Source organism: Leptomonas pyrrhocoris (assembly GCF_001293395.1).
Source record: "Leptomonas pyrrhocoris isolate H10 chromosome Unknown, whole genome shotgun sequence".
Taxonomy (NCBI): domain Eukaryota; phylum Euglenozoa; class Kinetoplastea; order Trypanosomatida; family Trypanosomatidae; genus Leptomonas; species Leptomonas pyrrhocoris.
In genome coordinates this window covers 1766051-1789656 of record NW_015438360.1, presented here as the reverse complement: position 1 = coordinate 1789656, position 23606 = coordinate 1766051, and the positions used below count along the sequence as shown (strand labels likewise).

Sequence of the window (23606 nt, the reverse complement as noted above, 5' to 3'; positions counted from 1 at the left end):
GCAGTGCACTCACACTTGAGTTCCGAAACATCACTCGGGAGAGTGTCGTCTTCCAGCGGGAAATCTAAAAAAGGAAAGCATTCGAGCTAGGAACACCAAACAAAGCCAGGAGTGAAACAGAACAGAGAAGTTTGCATACCGTGTTCCTTTTCTCTGAAGTCTCAAATGAGATCGAGTAACAATGTACCGTCGTTTGTTGCTGTGGTTTTTGAATTCACCGTTATAAGGTAGCAGTGTAGGTTAAGATAAGCGCGTCTCCAAGCGGCGAAGTCAACAGCGTCGTCTTCCGACAGCTGTTCGCAACGCGGCACAAAGAGAGCAGCGAGAGCGCTGAAATCGGATCCGCCTCGTCGACGCACCACGCGAGGGCCACGCCGTGGCTCTCCTCGGCGGTGACCGTCTCGTAGAGGTGGGCGTGGCAGCCGTACGTTTGTCGAGTCGTTGCATCCTCCGCCACGTGACGGCACACCAACGAGCCCACCTTCTCCGAGCTCGTGCAGCGATAACGCAGCCGGCAGAGATGTTTGGCCAGCAGAGACGGAGAAGGATCTACCATATTGGCGGGTGCACCGCCGCCGCACGCACGTGGGCTGCGTGGCTCACGGGACACGGTGGCGATATCTTCACCACCGCCACCGCCGTTGTCACGACACCGCTTCCGTGGGAAGAGCAGCGACGAGAGCAACGCCCCCATTTACTGGAGTGAAAACAAGAGTCGTGGGGGCTCGTGGAAACAAAATGTATTTCACTCACGCGGTACGTATTTTGTAACACACCGAAATCGCTGGGCGCCGATCACTGCGCGGTGTTACGCCACGGTGTTCCCGTCGCGACCTTGCAAGCGCCAAGCAAAGAGGGCGTGATGCATCGAATCCGCGAAGGCGAAGGAAGAAGAGAGGAGAGGGAGAAAGTATGGAGAAAGAAGTGCTGATTCAGTCACTCCTGCCAAAGATAGCGCTTGTTGTCCCACTGCTACGAGATCGCCAGAGTGCGATTTATACCTTGACACAGCAAACATCAAGAATCTCCAACGACTTGGCAAAAAAAAAGGATTTCCGTTCTCTTTTGCACGTCTGCGTCGCCGAAGGACGTTGCGACTCGCCCCTCGATCCAACAACACCGGCTGCCTTGCGTAGCGAGCCGACTTGATTCCAAGACCGCTTCTGCCTCCTTTTGACTGCATGAACGCTTGTCGTCTCCCATTTCGACACTCGGGCGAAGAGAAAACGGTGGTACCGCAACGCAGCAGAACGGACACACACAAGTAATGGCACGACAAGGAGAGCGCCGTCTTCGGGTTAGAAGAAAAAAAAAAGGAGGAGCGACACTGGTCTTCTTAGCGATGCGCCTGCGTTTACCGCTACTCAGCGTCCTCGTCTTCCTCGTGCTGGAGGGCCAACGACTGCGCCTTGTACATCTCCGCCACCTGCTGCGCGTTGGTTGCGTCAGCGGGCTTCTTGTCGTCCCGCTCGCGAATGTACCGCGGGAAGCGCAGCGCGATGCCTTTCGTGGGGTCCACCAGCCCAATAGCGGCGAAGTGGACCGGCGACACCGACAGGTCGGCCGCCTTCACATCCCACACCTGTGCCTCGGTGAGCCACACATCGGGGCCCTCGTCCCCCGCACGGTAGTACCGCGGCTTCTCATGCACGATGAAAGGCTTCAGCGCCTGCGTCAGCCGCTCCAGCTCCTCGTCCTGGAAGCCGGTCCCAATCTTGCAGATGCTCTGGTATTCGTCCGACTCGGGGTCGTAGCAGGCGAGCAGAAAGCCGCCAAAGACGCCGGTGCGTTTCCCTTTTCCGTAGAAGGCGGCGATGGGCACGAGGTCGAGCGTGTCGGTGACGCCGTCCATGTAGTCCTTCTTCAGCTTCAGCCAGTAGTGCGAGCGCTTCGCTGGGGTGTAGGTCGCCTCCTCCTCCAGCGTCTTCACCATCAAGCCCTCGCAGCCGTCCGCGATGGACTTGTCTAGAAACTTTTGCATGTCCTCGACGTTGTCGCTGTCCAAGTGCGTCGCAAAAGCGAAGGCGGACGGGAGCGGGTGGAGGGCACCCCACAGCACCTGCCGCCGCTCCTGCAGCGTCTTCTCCAGCTGCGGTGCACCGTTGAAGTACAAAATGTCGAAGGCGAAGACGCACACGGGGATGCGGACGTCCTCCTCGGCGATGTTCTTGCGGCCGCGGTGCTGCAAAACCTGAAACGCCTGCAGCCCGCCGGTCTCCGGGTGCACTGCCACGACCTCGGAGTCAACGATGAAGGAGTGCACCTTGTCCGCGTCAAACGTCTTGGGGAGCATCGCTATCACATCCGGATACTTCCCCGTGTGCGTCTCCGAGTTGCGCGAAAAGATCTGGAAGCCTTTGCCTTCTTCGTAGTGGATCTGCGCACGCTCGCCGTCGTACTTGTACTCGGACGTAAATCGCTTGCCATTCAGGCGGTCCAGAATGACGGTGATGCCACTGGTGGGGTGGGCCAGCTGCGGCTTCACCGGCAGGCCAGGGCGAATCGACAAGGCACGCGTGTGCTGCTTCGACACGGTGCTGCCGGGCACCAAAACCATGAAGCCGTAATCAAGCACGGCACGCAGCACCACGTCCAGGCTCGGCACCTCGTAGAAGATGCGGGCGAGGTTGGTCGCGCCGGTGTTCAGCATGGACTGCAGCTCCCCTTCACTCATGCGGTGCATCTGTTTGCTGCCCAGAAAGTGCAAAGCGAAGGCGTAGCCAATCGCCGCGAGTGCGGACGGCTCAGCCAGTCCGATGCGCATCTTCTGCTGCAACCCGCGCACGATGAGGTTCGTCTCCGGTCCTTGCGCGTCACGCAGCAGTCGCTTGATCAGGTCGGAGCGACGCCGCATCACGTCTTTGCCGCTCATCATCGCAATCTCCCTGTAGGTGTTGAAGACGTGCCGTGCCGAGAGGGGTCTCGGCTGCATCAGCGTTCTCTGCTGCTGCTTGTGGTTCTGGGCAATCTCGGCCAAATCACCGGTTTTCCGGTACTCCTCCTTCACACGCGCCTCCGTCATTCCACAGCACTCGGCGACCACCTTGACCAGCACGGCATCGCCAATCCCCAGCTCCACGCCTTCGTGCTGGGGCGCTTGCTTGTTGATGACGAGGTACATCACCGGCACCAAGTCCTCCGGACAGCGCTCCATCACTGCGAGGAGCAAAAAAGTGAGGTGGCGCACGCACTCCAGGCGGGACCCCGTCGCGCTGATGTCGGCCAACACGTCCACCACGGCAGAGAAGGGGACTGGCTCCGACTTGAGCGGTGCGGCGGTGCTCGCCGCGGCAGCTGCTGTTGGCGGGGCGCGCCACACAACTTCAAAGGACTTCACTGGATCGAACGTGCTCTCCAGGAATAACCTCGCCATGGACGTAGCAGATGGGTCGGCCACATCGGCGGCCAGCGACTTGTACTCCGCGATGTGATGCGCGTAGTACGCGTTAGTAGGCTCATTCCACGTGCAGGTGGGGTTGGAGGCGGTCGTCTCTGCCCCATCCGTCACTTTTCTGTCCTCCGCCTCTACACGTACCCGCTTCCTATCTTCCTCTGGCACATCAGCAGATGCGGACGTCGTCTCCACAACGGCCGTAGAAGGGCTCGCCGGGGCAGCGCGCTTCTTTGGAGCGAAGAAGCTCTCGAACGTGGTTTGGTGCATCGAGACAACGCTCGCATGAAGCGGATCGAATACAGTTGTTCTTTCTTCTTTTCCTTCTTGCAAACTGCAGTGAGGTTTGTGGTCAACGAACGTGTGCGCGGGTGTGCGAGAGTGCGCATGCGAAGACAAACATAAAAAAAGGGAGAGAAGCGCACGAAACGCAAGTGGGCATAAAACACCGTTCTGTCGCTGCCTCTCCGTGTGGATGTATGTGTGTATGTACCGATGGAGTGAGGGCTGCTGGTGCAGTTTGTGGTGCCTGACTTCTATGTAGTGGTTGAAATCACTTCTTTAATGAGGGTGAGAGGCGTCACGGTGCGCACTCAGGAAACCAAAGATGCCACGAATTCTGCCATGAAAGCACAAGGGAGAAGAGTGAGTTGGTTTGAACGTGCGTTGTAACCGTCATGGGCCAAAGGAATCGAGAAGTGAAAAAAGCGAGGGAGTTGTTTTTGGAGGGGGTTGAAAGCAAAACGCCGTTGCGCTTGCTCATCGCGTAACGCGGCACTTCTCCCTCTGCAGCCGCGCTGCCTACGAGGCCAAAGAAGGGAGAAAAAAGGAAGACCATTTTCTTCTCGACGCGGGCATCAATACAAAAATAACAGAGCAGCACGTAAACAGCGCCGCTGCTTGCTTTGACTGACACGAGTGCGACAAAAGGCTGCGATACAGCACAACAAAGTGCAAAAGTACCTTTGCGCGAAGAAGGTCTCACGCCTGGCATCAGACGACGACTTCCCCAACCCCTCTCCCACTCGCACTCGTCCAGCGTGTTTCGCTGCTCCACCGTCGCGGCACCGCCGCAGCAAGTAAAGCTCTGTCCTGGAGCCAACATTTTCCTTTTCTGGTATATTAATAACGAAACTAGAAATAAAACAAACGTTCACAAACGAGCGCACCACGTGAATCGACAACAACAGGGGAAACAGAATGAGAGTCCCAGTAGAAAGAAACCTCTCGAATGGCGAAACAGCTTTGTGGGGGTACCGCAGAAAATTCAGACGCGCTTATGGGGTTTTTTGTCAGTGTTCACGGACCAGCACAGGAAGCACGTCGGGGTCTTTTTTAGCTGTTTTGCAACGCCGTTGCGCTCATCTCAACCCCACGACAGCCTACAGTCAAATAGGCACGAGACACCCACCGGCGTCTCAAGCACGCATACAACGGAAAAAGGAGGAAAGAAAAGTGATCACAAGGGACAACAAAGAAATTATGATCGAAACAACGACAGTAAAGACAAAAAGGGTTCATTTCAAAGGAGAAGAAAAATGCGTTGTGAAGAGAAGCTTTAGATTACTTCTTCATGGCTGCGAAGGTTCGTTGCGCACGAGCGTCTACGTATGCGTATGTGACTGTCCTGTGTAAAACGCGTGGCTGCTCTTTACCCTCACCTGGTCCTTTTGAGGGAGAGGCCTCAATCGAAACATGAGGGCCACACAGAGGAATGGAGGAAAGGAAAGGCAGAATCAGCGGAACAAAAATCAAAAACAGAAAGGCATGGAAAACGAAATTGATCCATCGAAGCAACAAAGCACGGAATCGTCCATAGACGAGAAATAATATAAATAAAAAAATAGAGTGCAGAGTGAGCAAAGAAGAAGCGCAAAAGGGCCACCGGGATCAGCGAAAAGACAAGGGTTGGGAAAGGCCAGAAAAGGAGAGAGAACAGTACCGAACAGCGTACACAGCGCCAGAAGATAGAAATGTATAAGAAACACACCCAAAACAAAAAGAGAAGAGAAGTAACAGCAAAACAAACCGCTTCCATTCCGCCCGCCTCAGGGCACAACGCCGTATGCCTGGGGTAGGTGTCGGCCCCCCATCTAGAGCACATCGAGATGCTCGTCAAGCCGTCGTGGACTGAGCCGCAAGCCCATATAACCGCACAACGCGAATCTATTCCAAAGAAGATTCATCTATGTGGAGAAGAGAAGAGACAGGCTCTTTTTTTGTTCAGAACAACAGCACAAGACAATTCAAAAACAAAAGAAAACGAAAACGAAACAGTCGGACAACAAAAGAGAGAATTAATTAATAACCAAAATAAGGGAGGGAACGGAAACAGAGCCAGGTTTGCGCATCACTCGAAATATAAGTACAGACCTCGTCTTTCCAGAGTGCATGATAATGGAGAGATCAATGATATATTTATTTCATGCAATAATAATAACGAAGGAAAAAAAAAATGTGAGCCCATTACTCGGAAATTCTTCGGTGGTCGGTACCGTCGTGCGTCTTCTTATTCCTTCGATATACCTTCACCTCTCACGCCCGGTCTTGTTCGTCAGTAACGAAGGGGGAGGGGAGTGAAGCAGCAGAGAAGGAAAAAGAGAAAACCAGTTCTCGCCTTGGACTGCTGTTAAACGACTCTATGTGCTGGTCCACCACCACCCGTCCAGCAATAACACAATACAAACGCCAAAGATAGAGATATATATAACACTTAACAACAAAAAAAAGTCGGAGCACCAAAAGGAACGAGACTTCCTCCGCCTCCTCTTACTCTCTACAGAAATAGGTTTCATGCGGCTACTTAGATTACGCACAAATAGTTAAAAATGAAAGCTGTACGGAGCTCATTCGTTTCGAGGGTGTCCAGCTCATCCCATGTCTCGTCGGCAAGTGTGCTCTAGTACATACGATTGGACTGGTATTGCATCATGTTTTGGTTTATGCCGGGGTGCATGTTCATATTCATGTTCATGTTCATGTTCATGTTGGGCGGCATCGGCCCTCCGCGTATGTTGCCCATGTCCATCGGCATCGGCATTTGAGACGGCGGCATCGCCACCTCCGCCTGCGGCATGTCCAACTCCTCCAGCAGCGCGATGTCCTCCATCGGGAAGTGCTCGGCGAAGACGCTCGGGCAGAGACGCTCGCAGGCCTGACCTACCAGCAGGCGAGACGCGTTGACGACCTGCAGCATATCGGGTAAGAGCGGCTCCTCGTAGTTGAGCACGCGGATCGCTTCAAAGCCCATCGTGAAGAACCAAAAGAGCGTCTGCAGGTCCGTCTCCAGCGCGTACATCTCCGGGAACGTGACGCACAGCTCCTCCATGGTGCAGTGCGGGTTGCACAGCACATACGTCATCAGGAAACCAGCGGAGAACTCCGCGGGGAAGGTGAAGGGAATCTGCTGAATGACGCTGTTAAACTCCGCCCACGGCACCGTCGTCGCGCGCTTGGCGAAGATGAGCGTGGCCACCACCTCGTGGAGGATGCGCAGGGTGCGGCTAAAGAGGCGCGAGATAACGCCAAACGCCGCCATCTCCGGGTCGAATGGGCCCGTCCACGGCCCACTCACGTTGGTCGGGATGATCGATACCAGTCGCGACGCAAAGCGCACGCCCATCGGCATCTTGTTGTCCACGTTGTTCAGCACCACGACGAGCGGGTCGTCATTCAGGGTGCCGGTCCGCAGCAGCTCAATCAGCAGTACGCCGTACTCGCTCAGCGTCGGGCAGTCGAACCGCTCCAGCGCCTTGCAGTAGACCGACGGCCCGCTGGACTCCATCCCCTCCGTGGCGTGCGTGAAGTAGCCGAGGAAGTCGAGGGACCGCAGGTAGACAGCGGCGAGGGTGGCACGCGCCGACTTGTACTGCACCTCCTCGCCCACCGCGCACCCGCAATACGGCACCACGTCGGTGAAGTACACGCTCTCCGCGTCCTGTGTCGCATCCAACAGCCTTTCCTCATCGAAGTTCCAGTAGGCGAGCTCGATTTTCGGCGGGTTGCTCAGCTTGCACACCCGCAGCGGCAGGTCGGTCATCTGGGCCTTCTTGAACACGACATACTGGCGAATCCAGTAGAAGTCGCACGACTTGTCCGCAATCTGGAAGAGCTGGAAGGCGACCTGCACCCGCAGCGGCAGGATCGACTCCGCGGCGCGGCGGTAGGCCGAGGTGTCGATGAGCGGCCAGTCGTCCATGAGCACCTCCTGACTGTGAATCGAAAAAGGTAGCGGCAACAGCGGCCCACTCATGAGGAAGTAGTAAAAGACGACGGGCATCGGGCTGCCAAAGATCGCGCGGATCTCGCCGTGGCTGGGTGAGTTGTAGAGCTGGGCCAGCGGCAGCACCTGCGCGTCCGCGGTCAGCACCGGCGCCTCCAGCGCGGCCAGGTTGCGGCGGAAGAGCGACTTCTGCTCTTCCGCCACGCGGGGCTGCTTGAAGAAGACGTCAACGCGAGTTGGGTCGCGCGGAAGGCGGCAGAGCAGGTCGAAGTTGTCGTGGCGGTTCTTCACGCGGAAGAGGCGATTCTTCGTGTCGTAGAGCGCGATGGCGGCGAAGTCGTCCTCGAGGAAATCGGGGTCGTAGCGGCGGCGCAGTGCAGCCATCAAGACCGCCTTGGACACGCAGTCGAAGGTGCCGCGGTCGACGTCGATGTTCGTGATGACGCGGTCCACGCCGGGGAAGGCGAGCAGCTCCAATGAGCCGAAGACCTCTGAGGCGACCGTGTTCGACGGGGCGAAGAAGGCGGAGATCTGGCTCCAGGCTAAATACGGTGCGCGCAGGGTCTCCTTGACCGACTCGCACATCTTCCTAACAATTAAGCCCTCCACATCCTCCTCAATTACAAAGCGATTGGCGAACTTTTTCTGCACCTCCAACGGCACGTTGCGGACCGTTTTCGTCTTGTCGTAGGCCGCGTACGCGGCGAGCTCCGTCGGGGGCTGGGGCGAGGTCGTGTCTATGTCCTCCGCCGGGTGAAAGCCGCAGCCGTTGAAGACGAACATTGGCTTGAAGTCTACCTCCTGGCTCTCAAAGAACTCCGCCATCTTCGCCACATTCTCGGTGTACTCACTGATGACGGTGTAGGCCGAGGACGGGGTGGAGGCGGTGAAGATGGTGAGGGGGCATGTGGCGTGCACGTCCTGAATGACGTCCTCGAGGACACGGCTGCCGTCGAAGACGAGACACACGTTGTTGGAGTTCGGCAGTCGGCGTAGGTCGCTCAGCTTCAGCCCCTTTTCCTCCACCTTGTTCTCCGCAACAAAGCTCTGGAGGGTGGGGGTGACCTGCTTCGTGTGAGGGTACATGCTGCAGCGAGGGGTGAGAAAGGGAAAGTGCGAATGGGGGCGAGTGGAGGGGGCGCCCAAGAGAGAAAGAAGGAAGGAACACCAACACAAGAATAATAAGTGCGACACAAGGCCGTGTCAACAAGCTAACTTAAAACGAAAAGAAGACGCGCGCCCTCCAACCAGCAGCCTCGGGCAACACGAGGTGATCGTATTTAACGAGGACTGTGTAAAAGAAGAACTGGTAATCTAATGATATATGTGTATGTTCCCCTCAGCCGGATAGCCGCGCCTGCACATACACACAAACACACCTTCGTCACGTCCGTTGCTACAATAAAGAAATACGCGGCGCTGGGTGTATGCGAGGCGGAAAGCGGGGGCAACGCAGAAGCTTGTGAACACGATAACGTGGGCGGGCAGGAAACTCAGAAAAGGGAGGAGCGGCAGAGATAGAGAAAGAACGCTGATGAGGCCTTTTAGAAGACAAAACACCCGATTTCTCGGCTCAAGAATAATGAAAAGAAAAATGGAAAGAAAAAAAAACCGAGATGCGGCTGCGAGCAAAGGGACAAGAGACGTTGAGGGAGAGAGAACAAGATAGAGATTCTTCTAGGAACATTGACCCTGAAGATATAAGGAGACAGAAGAGAAGAAGAGAAAAAAGCTGTTTGTTACAGCAAAATCAGAAATCATCTCCTTTTGTCTCCTTTTAACGACGTTCTCTTCTCCTGACGAAAGGATCAACGAGCAATGGAGCCCGTGAATGACCTCTTCGCTACTGCTTTTGAATCAAACGCTGCAAAGAGAGAGAAGGCAAGTGAACCGACGGGGTATGATCTCTTCTTTCTCCTTTTTGGGAGTCTGCTATGCCGCTACGCACTATTACTGTTGTTCTTCTTATTTTCTTTTTATGGGGCAGATGTTGGAATAGACCGCTTCCGCACCCCTGACAAGAGCACACGCAGGAAAAAGCAAGAGGGAGAAGCAATCACCAAGAGCAGCATGGCGGCTAAACAGTGCCACTCAAATGTTTGGATTTCCGCGTTCTTTTCGTTTTTGGCCCGGTGGAGAGCACGTCGTTTCCGTTGGAGGTTTCGCATTCGCCTTTTTAGAAGGAAAAGAAGAGTATCCGCAAGTGCACACAAGCGACGGTGTTAAAAGCGGCGACAACATAAACGTACGAAGAAGAAGTGAACTTAAGAAATGTACCAATAATAATAATAATAATAATAATAATAGGGGAACGCCAACGCAGCGCCGGCACGTCGGCTGCGCTGAGTAAGAAGAGAAGCGCAGAGTCACGCCTTTCCGTGCGGCTCAAGCGTCTTGTCTCAGGAAAGGCAGAAGAAAGAAAAAAAAAATGAACGGCTTCACAACTTTGAACGTCATTCCGCTGGCGGCATAGAGGCGGCCGCTGGCGTGGCAGGGTCAAAGGTGAGGAGAGGGATGAGCTCGTGGTAGTAGGGTGCGTACACCTCCCAGTGGAAGAGCAACATGCGCCGCATCAGCTGCACCAACCGCTTCAACGACTCCGTCACCAGACCCACCGGTGCCGCGTCATCCTTGTTGTGCACCAGCATCGACTCCATAAATTGAATAATCTTTTTTTCAAAGGTGACGTAGAGTTGGTTCTGTGTGTCCGTCATCTTGTCGATGATGGACCACACCACCTGCCGCTCCGCCTCCGTCAGAGTGATCTTGGCGGTAAGGGCGGCCAGTGCGACGGCATCCGCCGTCTCCGTCTCCCCGACGTTCAGGTGGTACAACTCGCTCTCGATGAACTCGATCACCGACTCCTTCAGCGCGTTCAATTTGATGTCCTGCGTCAGCAGCTGAAGAATGTGGTCGTGCAGCTTGAGAATGATCTTCGACACGACCACCGCCTTCACCCCACGTTGCGCCAGCACACTGGAGACGGTGCCCTCCAGCAACAGCAGCAGCGTGCACTCTTGCACGGTGTTGGCGGCTTTGAAGATGGCGTGCTTCTCAAAGTAGAATATCTCCGGCGGTAGCTCGTCCCATCGGTTGAGGCTGGTGTGCTGCCCGCTGCGCAGCAGATCCAGCGTGCCCATCAGCAGCGCGCCCCGTATGCGGCGCTCCGGCTCGGTGGTCGAGGTCCACGCCTGCGGGACGCTCGTCGCGGCCCACGCCCGCACACGTGCGTCGTTGACTTCGCCCTGCAGAAACGCAATTGACTTGGACCACTTCGGCGGCGGCGGCAGGCACGACGTGACAAAATCGCGGATGAACTGCACGGCGCTCAGTTTGAGCGAGTCGCTGATGAGGAGGAGAGAGTACGCGGCGACGTCGCTGCGCAGCTCGTGGATGGCGTCGAAGAGAAACTCGAAGGCGTTGGCCACGGCAGTCCCCACGTCGGGCACGCACTGCTCAATGTCGGCGCAGATGGCCGTCATGCGTGTGTTGGTGGCGTCCTCACGCACCGGGGCGCTGTAGCTGATCACCTGCTGGCCGACGAAGCGCACCAGGTTGGCGATGTTCAGCGCGTTCCCTTTGGCGCGACGTTGGATGGCGTTCCAATCCAGCACATCGTGAAATTCCTGCCGCACACGCGAGCGCAGGCGCGGCGGCAAGGCCTCCACAAAGCGGTCCTCCACAATTGTCAGCAGACGAGAGAGGCGCTGCAGGCGGGGAGGACTTCGGTTCAGATCGGCCGCTAACGCCTGCAGCTCCGCCTTGTCCAACACCGCCACGGCGTTCTCCTGCAGCTGCTCCAGCTGGCCCTTTTCCCGCTTCACGTCCATCACGGCCTCGTACGCCTTTTGGGCCTTCATTTCACGCTCCCGATACCGCTCGCGTCGCTGCATCTCGGCGAGGTCGGCGGGCGGGCGGGAGATGCCGCGCTCGTCGACGTACCACCCCGGAGGGAGATCCGGCCCTGCCCGGCGCGGCCCCCGCCCCGCAGAGGAGGAAGACGCGTCCGGCGAGGCGCCAACGCCGACCGGCGCCTCTTCATCGGAGGCCGTCGTGTTGGCGTCGGAGGGCAGACAGGGCGGACTGGCGTACTCGATTTTGGGGGTGGTGTCCCGCGCCTCGATCTGCTCCACCTTGCGCTTCACGTCATCGAACTCCTCCTTAGTGCACAGGCGGGAGAGGCGTTGATACAGCATGGCGGTGAAGAGGCGGAGGTCTTGATTGTCCGGGTCCTTGCGTGAGTGGGTGACCGCGTCCATCAGGGCAGCGCGGGTGCAGCTCACCAACTCATCGCGCGCCTCGGCGCTGTTGGCGTGCAGCCTGTGCGTCCCATCTGCCTCCTCCGCCTCCGCTTCGGTGGACTCCGCGCTGCGGCTGCGGTGGCTGCTGCCGGTGTTCTTCTCCGCCACCTCCCACTTCACCTGCCGCAGATACTGCCGCCACGCACTGCGGAAGGACTTGAGCAACGACAGGCTGTACTTATCGTCAACCGGCGATGTCGCGCCGTAGAGCTTGATCTCACGCAGTACGTCTAGCAGGTGCTGCGCGCACTCCGCCGTGAGCGCGCTGCCGTCGCGGAGCGGGTCCGCCGTTGTCGACGCCCCGGCGGCGAAGTAGAAGGCGAGGAGGAAGGTGTGTGGGTTCATGATGAGGCGGCGGTGTGTCCGCACCTGCACCTCCCCCTCGACCCGCTGCGAGAGCTGCGCCGGACGCACGTACACCTTGCCGACGTGCCGCTCAATCAGGCGCAGGATGTGCTGGGCAACCGTGACAAGGCGGCGTCGGTGCGGCTTGCCGGAGGAGGGGCAGATAGGTGTGTTCGCGGTGCCGCACACCGGGCAGCTCCAGCTGTCTGTGATGAGTGTCTGCTCTACCTCATCCCTATTGAGGGGAACAACGGGGTCGAGGGAGAGGCCGAGGTCGACGAGCTGCTGGATGGCGGCGCTCAGCTCCGACATGGTGTCCGCGATGCGCACCTCCGGCCTGGGCACGGTGGGGTCGGTGCCGCCGACATCCTCGTGAGCAACTTCGGACATATACGCTCGAAGTATTTGCTGAGGTCTGTGTGTGTGTTTGTGTGCTTCTTATGCTTCACTTTTTATTCTACGGTAGGTGTTGAATTACGAAATAATAAAAAGGAACGATAGGGAACAATGGCGGAACGCAAAACCAAAACAGCAAAACTGAGGTGAGCGCGACAGCTAGGCACCCAACCGCTCGGAATGGCGAAGCTTTTGGGTACCTCTGGAACTATGAGAGCGCAATGCTCCGCGGCGCTCTCCGATGAGCTGGGCGTACCCCGCCTCTCCTGTCTGCTTCCGTCCGTTTCTACACATGCGCTTGATAAGTATGTTTGCCTGATTTCCATGTCATAAGGATTAACTCAGCGAGCACGCCGCGTAAAAGACGCGAATATTACGGAACCGACACACTCACACACATGAAAACACGGAAAGATGTCCACCAACACGTCTCGGAGCGTGCTAGGAAGAAAAAAAAGGCGGCGAGTCGTTGCTTGACAACAGCGACGCACACCGGGCACCGTCATGGACGTCTTTTACTATTTCTCTTTCTTTCTTGTGTAGAGAGTGTGGCAGCAAAACGGCGAGTAGTGACGAGGTTTTCTGCTTAAAAGAGAGACAGCAATCAAGCGAAAGAGGCAAAACGGATCGTTTAGGCACATTACCCGAAGCACTACGTCGCATAGTCGTAGTGGTCTTCAAAAATGAAAAGGCAACGCACACTTCGGTGGGGTGGGAGGGTCAGGCAAATGCTGGCTACGTACCTCGCGGTGGTAGGAGGAGACGGCAAACGCAACTCGTCGCTATCAGGTCGGAGCACTGCAGCCCCCACAACCACAACTGAAGTGCAGGAAGAAAAGAGAAAAAAAAAACGCCACTTATACGTACCTTTAACGTCCCACTGTGAGAGAGAAATGAGACGTAACGGTGTGTGTATGTCAGTCCTTTCCTGGTGATGGCGCGCTAGTGGAAGCGCGGCTGTGAGTGGCAATGTATTCACGGTACCTTAATTCACTTCCCAGATGCGGGCTACGCCATCGACGGAGGCCGTCACGATGATGTTGCCATCCAGCACTAGCCCACGCGTCAAATCCCGCCACGCATTCGTCTTCATCGCCAGCGTGCGGTCCATCATGCGCGGGTCCCACACAAAAAGGCTTGACCCGCTGCAGGCAGAGACGTAACGATCATTCACAGCTACCGCCGTAATTACCTCATTCAACTGCTGCTGCGAGGTGAGATGGAAGCCGTTGCGGACGTCCCAGAGGCGCAGCGTGCAGTCGAAGCCGCCTGTCACGGCCACGCTGCCGTGCGAGCCCACCGCCGGCACCTTCTTGTTGTGCGCGTTCGTGATGTCCGTCACGACGCAGTAGTTCGCGTCGATGAGGGTGCAGGCCCCCGTGCCGCCGCCCACGATGACTTGCTTCTTCTGCGTGGCGCACATGGCCTGAATGGAGGTGCGGCAGGCAATGAAGGAGCTGTTCTGCCGATCCGAGTGCAGCACGCACACGGTGGCGCTGAGACCACCCGACAGCACGGCGCTGTTCACGTCGCTCGGGTCGGCGTACGTGACGGCAAAAACGTCATTCTGGAAAGACGCGACGGACACGGTGGTCAGCTCCTGGTTGGTCAGGGAGTAGTTGTAAATGGCGCTGGTGCCGTCCTCGCAGGCGGTAGCGAAGTCAAATTGGGAAGCGAAGCTGACGTCCCAGATGCAGGCCTTGTGCGGGCGGAACTGAATCAGCGGCAGGCCGTCGCGGTCGATGAGGACGACGTAGCCGCTGTTTGTGCCCACGGCAAAGCGGTGATCCCGCACGTACGAGAGCGAGATAAACTTTTCGTTGGACCCGAAGGAGTACTTGGCGACTCGTGTAATGCCTTCCCCCGACGCCGTCGGCTCTGCCGTCAACTTCGCACTGGCGCTCATCTCCATAAACGTGCTCTTCTCCAGCTGTACGATGCTGACCTGGTTCGAAATGCGTACCTTTTTGCGCGTGGCGGTGACCTCCGGTTTGGCCGCCGTCTCCCCCGGGGCCATGTCGTCACCGTGAATGGCCAGCTTACGGTGGGTGCTCTCCGAGAGTTCCTCCCTCACGTCAACCTCCGCTGCGTTGTTGTTTTGGAGGCGGCTGCGCAGTGTGACGCTGCCGCGCATGAGTGCCTCTGGAAAGTGTGGATGCGGTTCGCACATCAGCAGCACGCGCGCCGTGGCGTGCATCTTGCCCGACGCCTTCACCTCGTTAATGCAGTCGCTGACTTGCCGCAGGAAAGTGATGGACTTGGTCGCCTGCTCCACGTAGATCCACAGGCCCTTCTCGAGGGACTTCTTCAGCATCCCACCGGCGTTGTCGATGGTCTGCCGCGTCTTCATGCGGGCGACGGTGTCGATGTACATCACCTCCGCCTTCGCCTTCACCGCGGCGAGCGTGATGGGGAGTGCTGGATTGGCCCCCTCGGACATAATAATAACGCACCCACCCGGCCCACACTTCACCGTGGCATCGTAGATCACCGATGAGCTGTTTTGCGCAACGGCGTTGTGGAACTCCGGCAGCAGCGGAGGCAGCGAGGTGGGCGGCTTGAAGTCTGCCTCGGTGTCTTCATCGGAGTCGAGATCGAACTCGTCCTTGGCGGGGGTGCCCAACACCACGAGGACCTGCGAGCGGTTGCTGTGGTGGCGCGCCTGCTCAGCGCGTCCGTCGCCGACCGGCACGCCGCTGATAGAGCGCACCACCATGCCCACTTGCAGTGATGACAGCGAGGGCATCGACGAGGCTACACGGACAATTCGATTGGCGTCGTCGAGCGTCACGCCGGCAGCGAACTCTTTGCCGATCACACTCGCGTACACGGCGGACATGATGTTCCTTTTTTTTTTTGAAACAAAGTAAGTGCGCACTGCACGTGAGACGTGAAAAGGGGAAATGATAGTAACAGAAATAGACGCCAGGCTAATTCAGCAAGCACCAACAAATCACGTACGTTACCTTAACGCGTACACACGCAGCTAAGGAAAAGATAGTCGAGGATCAGAACGTGCAGCAACCGAAGAAAAAAAAACGCGGGGTAAATCCAAAGAAACAGGCTCGATAAGCGCACACACACACACACTCAGACAGAGAGAGATACAAACACACTAAACAATCAAGAAAAAAACGATGTACAGAATTCGTGGTGTGTACGTTCCGGAACAACCAAACAAAAAAGACCTAAAACTACCACAACAACGTGTCGGTGTGCACAGTATAAATGAACACCAGACTCAACTTTACATAAATATGCTTCGGACCGGGTGGCCGTTCACCACGCTTCTACGAATTGCCGTTCCGCTGAGAAGGGAACAAACAAAGGAGGGGAAAAAGACTTGCTTTGCTTTTGGGGTTTGTGGAACACCGCGCGCGGACGTCCAGGGCAGTGAAAGGGAAGAAGTGCAATAGAGCAGGCTTCTCCGCTGCACGTGTCGTGTGCGTTTGTGTGGGGGTGAGTGTATGCAAGTAGCTGCTACACAAGTTTCTTTCAGCTGTGCGTGACGAGAGAGAGAGGGGAAATAATATTAGCAATAGTAAGCTACTCCGAAAGATACCTGTGTGCAGCAAGTCAAACCTTTTTGGGGGTGAATGGTATTATTTTGTGGGAGTGAACGCAGTATCAAGCAAAGACGATTATGAGAAATTTTGTGTTGCGTTGCTCGCTTGAATGTCGTTGGAGTTTTGTGGTGGTGGCTTTGACGTCTGACGCCGTTTGTGTTCACGTCCGCTGCGCAGAGAAAGGAAAGGAGGTATGTGTGCGTTTGTACAAGAGCTTGTTTTTGGTTGTTGCTCGTTCATTTGGTGGGGAATGAGTACGTAGGGAGATAGAGAGAGGGAAAAAAGGAGGGGACATGGAAAGACGAGCGCTGGTCTGTGTGTGTACCGGTGGCAAGACGAGTACTGCAACTGCAGAGAAGCTGCACAGGGAAGTACGCTGCATAAACAAATGCACGCTTTCCCTTTCTTTTTCGTGGCGGTTGATGAAACAGCAGAGCAGTTATGCAGTCACGTTACACCGCGAAATCCCACGCACTCCTCCGTTTGTGCTCTTGTCTAAATGGCGCTGTTCGCGCCGCTGCACCGCGTTCCCTCCGCACTTCCACCAAGTGGCATCCAGGGCTTTGACAAGACGAGGACGATGTCGCTAACAAAAGAACAAACAAGAAGTCATTCTACTATTGGAGGGGGTAAGTACCATACAAAACAGAATGGACAGAAAAAAAAACTTTGTAGCACGAAACATACAAAAAAAAAAAGAGAGAGGAAGAAGAGGTACACACAAACACACATGCTCGGAGAGGAACTCGTTAGACGAAGAGTGCCAAAAACTCCACGGCACCACCCTTCAACAATTGGCTTCAATTGACATGTTCACCCACAGGTTTAGAAAGGGAAAAAAGAAAAGAACAGCAAATGAAGTATAAACTGCAGGCACAGGGGAACAGAACAAGAGCCTTTATGAGAAACAAGAAACGATGGGAGGGAGAGACAGAGAGGAGTGAGGAGTCGAGACCGTCAACATGGAGTCGACGTATTCGATAAAAACCAAGAAAAAAAACTATACATAGAGCATCGAGAACGTGGTCTTCACGGTCGCGGATTCGACGGCGTTGCTACGCCACGCACACCGCGCGGAAGCGTCGCCGGTTTTGCCTCGTCGCAGCCCCAATCTGCTCTATGACTGCCCTGTTCACACTACAGCCACATAAAAACACGTTCAGCAGGTACACGTTGCGGCGGGTGGCGGCACGTAACGCACGCCCGCCGGGAAGCGAGACGAAGACGGAGTCGCATAGGTCAACGCACTCGAGCACCGCCTTCTCTGGCCAGGTGAGCTGCGACAGTGTCCCGGTGGTCTCGCCATGCTCGAGAAGCGATCCGCCACGTGGGAGGGCAACAGGCAGGCAGGACAGCTCCTTCTGCACTTCCACCAACCCACAAACACGCTCCACGTCAGCGTTGTTGGCATTGCGGGACAGCTTCAGTTTGAGGCGCAGCAGCCGCGGCGGTATGGCGTAAAAGACGTGGTCGTCCGCCGCAGCTGCGGGCTGCTGCATCGACGAGCGAGTCAGCAGCGAAAGCGACGTTCTGTCGCTCATGATGGTGGGTCTTATGAACGTGTTCGGCTGCTTCAACAGAAGACGGAGCAGCTCCACAAAAACACAGAAGTGGTCGCCCTCGATGGAGGACGCATCAATGAAGACCTCCCCACCAGGCGCGGCGTGCGTGTTGCTGAGACACATGAGGAAGGTTTCGACGGGCTTTGTGTGGTACTCGACACACAAGTCCACATACGCATCCTCAAGATGAACCTTCATTGAAAAGAAAAGAAAACAAAGAAAACAAAGAAAAAATAAAGCACTAAATGCGAACAGAGACTAGAGCGATAGAGTATGTAGTAACAAAAGAAAAATACGCAAATCCGGTGACTTGCTTTGCCTCTTAGACGATCATGAATGCGGGGTGAGAGTGCCGTAACAATTGTATGAGCTCTTGACCGAGTGTTTTCTAGATTGCATCACATCTATGGCGTTAGAGGGTCCTTCTTAAATGCGTACGGTGACGTGCTGGTCTACACAAATACACAGGAGATTTAAAAAGAAAACAGAAAAGGAGAGAGAGATAGCGTTGATTCCCGACACAGCAGAAAGAGGATAAAGAGGAAGCCAACAATGCCGCAGCAGTAACGCGCCACTGCAGATGCAATACAAACTTAAGAAAAAAGATGATAAAACGCAAAGGGAAGAAAGAAGAGAAAAGAAGCGGATATTGGGAATGCGATTCTGGACGTAAAGGCTAAAGAAGAATACACACACAACGGTAGTAGCAGCGAATTTGTGGCTACATTTTCACCGGGACAACGGCTCTTCTGCGACCGTGACTGCACCTAATAAGGGTGATTCTTTGGTCTCTCTTGTTCGTTTCTTATGTTTCCCTCTATGAAGGCAGCGATGACGGCGAGCACGATCGGCATGACCGTGACAGCGGTTAGACACACAGACAACAACACCAAACACAAGAAGAACCAAAAAAAAACTGTTATTCGCGGTGAATCGATGCTTCACAAGTACTCACAGAAACGTGAAGAAGAAGAGATGAAGAAGCAACGTGTTTTTTCCCCTTGCCGTTCGCAGTTCGTGCAAAGAAACCACGTACAGTCAAAAAGAGAGAAAAATGTGAATTCAAACAGAAGTCGTTGCGGCGCCCATACGCTTCCGCACGGCTCCTTCGACGCCTTCACTTCAAGCGTCGCTACCTGTTTTCTGTATGGGCGACAGCTGGAGCAGGTGGCCTGCCGTTCGCCAGCGGAGTACCTTTCTTGGAAGAGCGAGCCTTGCCGACCTCGGTAAGCGGCGCAGGGGAGGAACGATTGGCGATGCGGCGCGGGCCGGGAATAGGGGTGCGGCAGACTTTACAGGTGGATCCCTTCAGCGCCCACACGCCGCATGAAGGACATTTGAGCTTCGTGTTGGCACCGGTGGGCAGCGGTTTGTGAGGGGGGCGAAAGCCGATGTTGAACACCGTAGCGTAGTTCGACTCCTGCGCCTGCGGTGCAATCGGCTTCGGCGCCATTGTCTCCCGAGCCCACACCGTATGCGCTGTGCCCGCCGTCGATTTCCCCTGTTTGTCGTGTGCTGGGGGAAGTGCAGACACCGACGGGTGCGTGCGAGAGTGTACAGCGCCGTGGGGACTGAAATGGCCGTGGAAGATCACGAAGGAGGGGAGAGCAAGAGATAGTGAGAATACAACGGGAAGGAGAAACAGTGAGGCGGCTTAAATAGGAAAAAAAAACAATGTGGAGCTTAGGTCGTCCACCAACCGGGTGTTCAACATTATTAAACGGATGCTCCACTTTTTATTATTATTTACTTCCTCTTTGTTACGCAGCAGCGTCAGCGAACAACAGCAGACAGCTACTCTTTCACATCTTAATATCCGCTGCATAGCTGCCCACACGACATTGAAGAAGCGTGAGACGAAGGCGTTCATTGTGGTTCGTAGATATTATATAAGTGTAGGTGGTGCCCTGCATTGGGTAGGAGAGACCCTCACCTCAACGCCGCCTGGCTACATTGGCCTTCAGCGCATACGCGCGCTTCATCCTTCTTACCTCGCCTGCCGAGGGTCGCACCACGTGAGGTGACGGAAACAGATACGGTCGATTATCGTCAAGGACCTCTCATCACCAACTCCATTATGTTAGTTAAGCACAAAGATACCAAAACGGCAATAGTTGTAAATGGGCAGCTGCCCCCGCTTCGCATAGATTCTACGCCTCTCTCTCTCCCTCTCTTTCTCTGTGTGTTGATGCGCACAAGGGAAGAAGACGAGGTGAAAAGGCTCGATCATCTGAATAGAGGGAGAAAGAAGCAAAACACAGCGCGTCGTATTACCGCAACATGAGCCGCAGCTTCATACGGATAACATCAGCTGTCAGCACACACTCCCCACGACGGCAACAACGGAAAGGTCCGACAAGCACCTCTACTGAATTAAGGCCAGCAGATCAGGCGTCAGCGTAGCCTGCAATGGACCCACCAGGCTCTGCCCGCGACCCCGCAGCAGCTCCATCATGTGATCGCGGAAGTACCGATCGGCATTCGCCACGTCGGCGCACACGTCGCGCGGCTTCGGCGCCGCCTCTTGCAGCGGGCAAAACACGCTGTTCACGGCGGCGTCGGCAGAGTTGCCCGGTAACTGCGTCAGGTCCTGCAGGGTGCCAGCCTTTGGGGCAAAGCTCGTGTAGTCGTCCTGCTCCGCCCCTGCGTGGATCATCTTGAGGCAGCTGAAGACGCTCGTCGTCCACGCCTTCGTGTCGGCCTGCAGCTCCTCGCAGTCGCATAGCACCTTCGCCAGGGCCACCACGCAAGTCTTGCGCTCCACTTCGCCGGTGATCTTCTGCATGTGCGGCAGCCACACGTTGCCCAGCAGCTGCATGAAGAGCCCCGGCTTCAGATTGTTCATTCGGGACACTAAGTCGTGTGCGCCGCGCACCACCACGTAGACAGACAGGAAGAGAATCAGGATGCGGACAAACTTCGGCGTGCGGGCGTTGCTGAGGCGGTCCAGCAGCACCCTCAGCACGTTGTCGACGTAGATGGCCATCACATCGGGCGGGTACGCGAGCAAGACCGCCGTGATGATGTTGAGTCCCTCATGGTCGTAGTTTTTCAGCCGAACCAAGTAGGCGAAAATGTTGAGAATCGGGTTGGTCAGGTTGCGGCTGTGGACGTAGCTAGGGTACAGCTCAATGAACGCGCACAGCAGACAGACAACGGCAGGCACATTGCCTTTGTTCTCGTAGATGCCGGGCTGCGTGAGTGGGTCGAGGAGGGAGGGGAAGTGCGCTGGCGGGGTGTCGCAGGGGGGCTGATGGGTGCGCAGGAGCTGCGACAGGATCTGCAGCACGTAGGGCACGTACTCCACGACGTCCTGCGCCAGCACGTAAATTAAGTTGTCCCACAGAAGGCCCTCCATGGCGGTGCCCTGCTCCGGCCGCATTGCGATGCACTTGGAGATGGTCTCGAAGAGGCAGTGGCTGAAGAGCGGGTTGGACGGATTGCGAGCGGCGCGGTGCAGCACCTGGTTCAGGCTCTCCACCACTGCCCCTGCCAACGGGGCGACCGCCTGTGGAAAGCGAAAGCACACCCGCATGAGGCACTGCATGAGAAACTGATTCGGCTGCTCCGTGCTCTGGATGCGCGTGCAGAGCGTCTGCAGCACGGCGGCTGTTTGCGGCTGGAAGACCGCCTCGGTGGCGACGTACCCCTGCTCCCGCTGCACGCACAGCAGCCGCTCGAGTGTGTGTGCGGCGTAGGACATAATTACGTGGTCGTCCGTCTTCACCCACTCCGCCAGCACGGAGATGAGGTTGGCGTAGAGACTCGGAGCGATGTGATAGCGAAACACCGCAATGACGCGAATGCAGTCGGCTTTGATGATGGCGGGGCTGTTCACCGACACACCCGAAGTCAGCTCCGGTATGACAAGGCTGCTAAGAAAGTCGTCGAAGGAAATGAGGTTGCTCAGCTGCTGGGCGGCGGCACCGCGCTGCGCGTCGACGTGCTGGCCCTCCAGCGCTAAGGACGAGGCGAGGTAGATGGCCGTGTCCTTCGCCTTCCAGTCGCTGGAGGCTGTCTCGAAGAGCGCCTTCGTTTCGGCGGAGATCAGCGGGCGCATCTTGTCGGGCAGATGAGTGACCAACGTGCGCACCAACTCGCCAGCCGCGCGGCGACGGGTGTGGAGGTCGGAGCCCTCAATGTCCTTCTGAATGTACGCGTCGGGGTCGTACAAGTACAGCTCCAAGTCCTCGTCATTCACGGCGAGGTTCGGCAGGATGATGTTGTGCACCAGCTCTCGTAGTTTATCAACGTCGTCGAAGTACGGCCGTGAGGTACCGCGGCATGCCCCGGAGAGCAACTCGATGCTGCAAACCACTAAGTCATCCATTTCCGCCGTTCGGCTGGACGGGTCGGCGATCAGCGCCCACACAACGCTTAGGAACTGCGGCGCGTAGGCCTCGAAATCCTCGTCAAAGGCGTTCAGCAGGTGTGTCACGCACGCCGTGACGGCCGACTTGAGGGCGATGATGGTTGCCGTCGCCTGCGCACACGCCGCGCCACCAACGGGCAAAGGAAGCGACAGGCATTGCAGGAACACATCCATCATCGCCTTCTTCTGCGCGATGAGCTCGTCGCCAAGGTCGAGCGACGTCATGTCACGCACACACTCCACCGCCGCCGTGACTCCTTTTACGCAGGTGGCGATTTCGGTGCCGGGTTGATTGGCGGCCACCATGCTCAGTAGTGTGTGGATGCTGTGCATGAGGGTGGGGAACAACACCGTGTAGACGGTGCGCAGCTCAGCAACAAATGTCTCCGTGAAGTCGCCCTGCATGCGGTATTTGCGCAAGATACTGTGGGCGGTGGAGAGGGCGGCGCATTGCACGGCGACTGAGTGCGCCGTGTTCAGCACTTCTACAATTAAGGCCAATGCGTTGGGCCACCGGGTGGGGAAGTCCACATCCGCAATGAGCGCGATCGTCTCCGCCATGTTGCGCTGAATGGCAGGCGGGGACTGAAGCATTAAGCGGATGATGACTTCTCGCACCGCAGCCTTGTCGTCCTCCTGAATGCAGTGCTCCGCCATCGACGGGTTCCAGCACAGCTTCACCGTGTTTTTCAGCACAATGGCGTAGAAGGCGGACGTCGGATGCCCGTTTGTGGCGAGATGAAGAAGCAGCTGCACGAAGCCACGCTGCTGGTCGACGGAGTTTTGGTACTTCTTGATTTCCTGCTCGGCCTGGTCGCGGTCTACGGAGTTGACCGATGACGCCTTCTCGGCCACCGCCACAAAGATGGACACGAGCCGCGGGTCATCAGGATCGATGGGCTGCATGATCTAAAATGTGTGCTGAAGAATAAAGAGAGGAAAGCACGACGGAACGACACACACGTAGGCGGAGAAGAAAAAAAAAGGAGAAAGTGCCGTAGTCGACTTCTCTAACAAATGAAAGCTCCGTTCGCTACGATGAAGAAGTAAGGGAGCCTCTATGAGTCAGTATGTGAAAGAAATTGTGTGTGTGATTGCCTCAGCCGACAACAAACGGGAGAGACAATGAAGAAAAAGTGTCAGAGAAGAAGAAAAAACACTGCGCAGCGGATATCAACGGCCCGAACTCGGCAACGAATAAAGGAAGCGATTGCAAGAAGGAGACCAAAGATGCGTGGAGCGGAGAAGTCGGTAAAGAAGTAGGTGAGGAAAAAAAGCCCACACTGGTAAGCTGGAGAGACGCGTCTGGAAGACAACGCACGCGGACCTGTGTACTGCAGCCCAACTTCTGCCCTCTCATTGTTGCTACCTATTGAGGCTTACATAAAAGAAGCTTCACATCGAAAATATATATATATATATATATATATATATATATATACAATAGACAA

The 23606-nt window shown here is 56.1% G+C and overlaps 8 protein-coding genes across 10 annotated transcripts; all 8 read right to left on the bottom strand.

Moving 5' to 3' along the window:
- Nucleotides 1-220: 220 nt before the first annotated feature.
- Nucleotides 221-836, bottom strand: ABB37_03102 (putative mitochondrial hypothetical protein; the record flags this gene model as incomplete). The annotated part of the gene is made up of 1 exon (XM_015800328.1): nt 221-836. Exon 1 carries the CDS (start codon nt 692-694, stop codon nt 221-223), a length of 474 nt encoding a protein of 157 aa, XP_015661930.1. The 5' UTR covers nt 695-836.
- A 524-nt stretch (nt 837-1360) lies between these two features.
- On the bottom strand, nt 1361-4012 carry ABB37_03101 (putative DNA ligase I; the record flags this gene model as incomplete). The annotated part of the gene is made up of 1 exon (XM_015800327.1): nt 1361-4012. The coding sequence occupies exon 1, from the start codon at nt 3659-3661 to the stop codon at nt 1361-1363; it is 2301 nt and encodes a 766-aa protein (XP_015661929.1). The 5' UTR covers nt 3662-4012.
- A 2278-nt stretch (nt 4013-6290) lies between these two features.
- On the bottom strand, nt 6291-9237 carry ABB37_03100 (hypothetical protein; the record flags this gene model as incomplete). The annotated part of the gene is made up of 1 exon (XM_015800326.1): nt 6291-9237. The coding sequence occupies exon 1, from the start codon at nt 8697-8699 to the stop codon at nt 6291-6293; it is 2409 nt and encodes an 802-aa protein (XP_015661928.1). The 5' UTR covers nt 8700-9237.
- Nucleotides 9238-10066: 829 nt separating this feature from the next.
- Nucleotides 10067-12718, bottom strand: ABB37_03099 (putative mitochondrial hypothetical protein; the record flags this gene model as incomplete). Its single annotated transcript, XM_015800325.1, has 1 exon — nt 10067-12718. The coding sequence occupies exon 1, from the start codon at nt 12647-12649 to the stop codon at nt 10067-10069; it is 2583 nt and encodes an 860-aa protein (XP_015661927.1). The 5' UTR covers nt 12650-12718.
- A 922-nt stretch (nt 12719-13640) lies between these two features.
- Nucleotides 13641-16454, bottom strand: ABB37_03098 (hypothetical protein; the record flags this gene model as incomplete). Of its 2 annotated transcripts, none has more annotated exons than XM_015800323.1 (1): nt 13641-16454. In XM_015800323.1, exon 1 carries the CDS (start codon nt 15492-15494, stop codon nt 13641-13643), a length of 1854 nt encoding a protein of 617 aa, XP_015661925.1. In that variant the 5' UTR covers nt 15495-16454. The 2 variants fall into 2 exon arrangements, with proteins under 2 accessions (XP_015661925.1, XP_015661926.1); XM_015800324.1 differs by having other exon boundaries at nt 13641-16437.
- Nucleotides 16455-17276: 822 nt separating this feature from the next.
- On the bottom strand, nt 17277-18377 carry ABB37_03097 (hypothetical protein; the record flags this gene model as incomplete). Its single annotated transcript, XM_015800322.1, has 1 exon — nt 17277-18377. The coding sequence occupies exon 1, from the start codon at nt 17979-17981 to the stop codon at nt 17277-17279; it is 705 nt and encodes a 234-aa protein (XP_015661924.1). The 5' UTR covers nt 17982-18377.
- Nucleotides 18378-18915: 538 nt separating this feature from the next.
- ABB37_03096 (hypothetical protein) lies at nt 18916-19356 on the bottom strand (the record flags this gene model as incomplete). The annotated part of the gene is made up of 1 exon (XM_015800321.1): nt 18916-19356. Exon 1 carries the CDS (start codon nt 19234-19236, stop codon nt 18916-18918), a length of 321 nt encoding a protein of 106 aa, XP_015661923.1. The 5' UTR covers nt 19237-19356.
- Nucleotides 19357-20148: 792 nt separating this feature from the next.
- On the bottom strand, nt 20149-23343 carry ABB37_03095 (putative CAS/CSE/importin domain protein; the record flags this gene model as incomplete). Of its 2 annotated transcripts, none has more annotated exons than XM_015800319.1 (1): nt 20149-23343. In XM_015800319.1, the coding sequence occupies exon 1, from the start codon at nt 23059-23061 to the stop codon at nt 20149-20151; it is 2913 nt and encodes a 970-aa protein (XP_015661921.1). In that variant the 5' UTR covers nt 23062-23343. The 2 variants fall into 2 exon arrangements, with proteins under 2 accessions (XP_015661921.1, XP_015661922.1); XM_015800320.1 differs by having other exon boundaries at nt 20149-23316.
- Nucleotides 23344-23606: the final 263 nt, after the last annotated feature.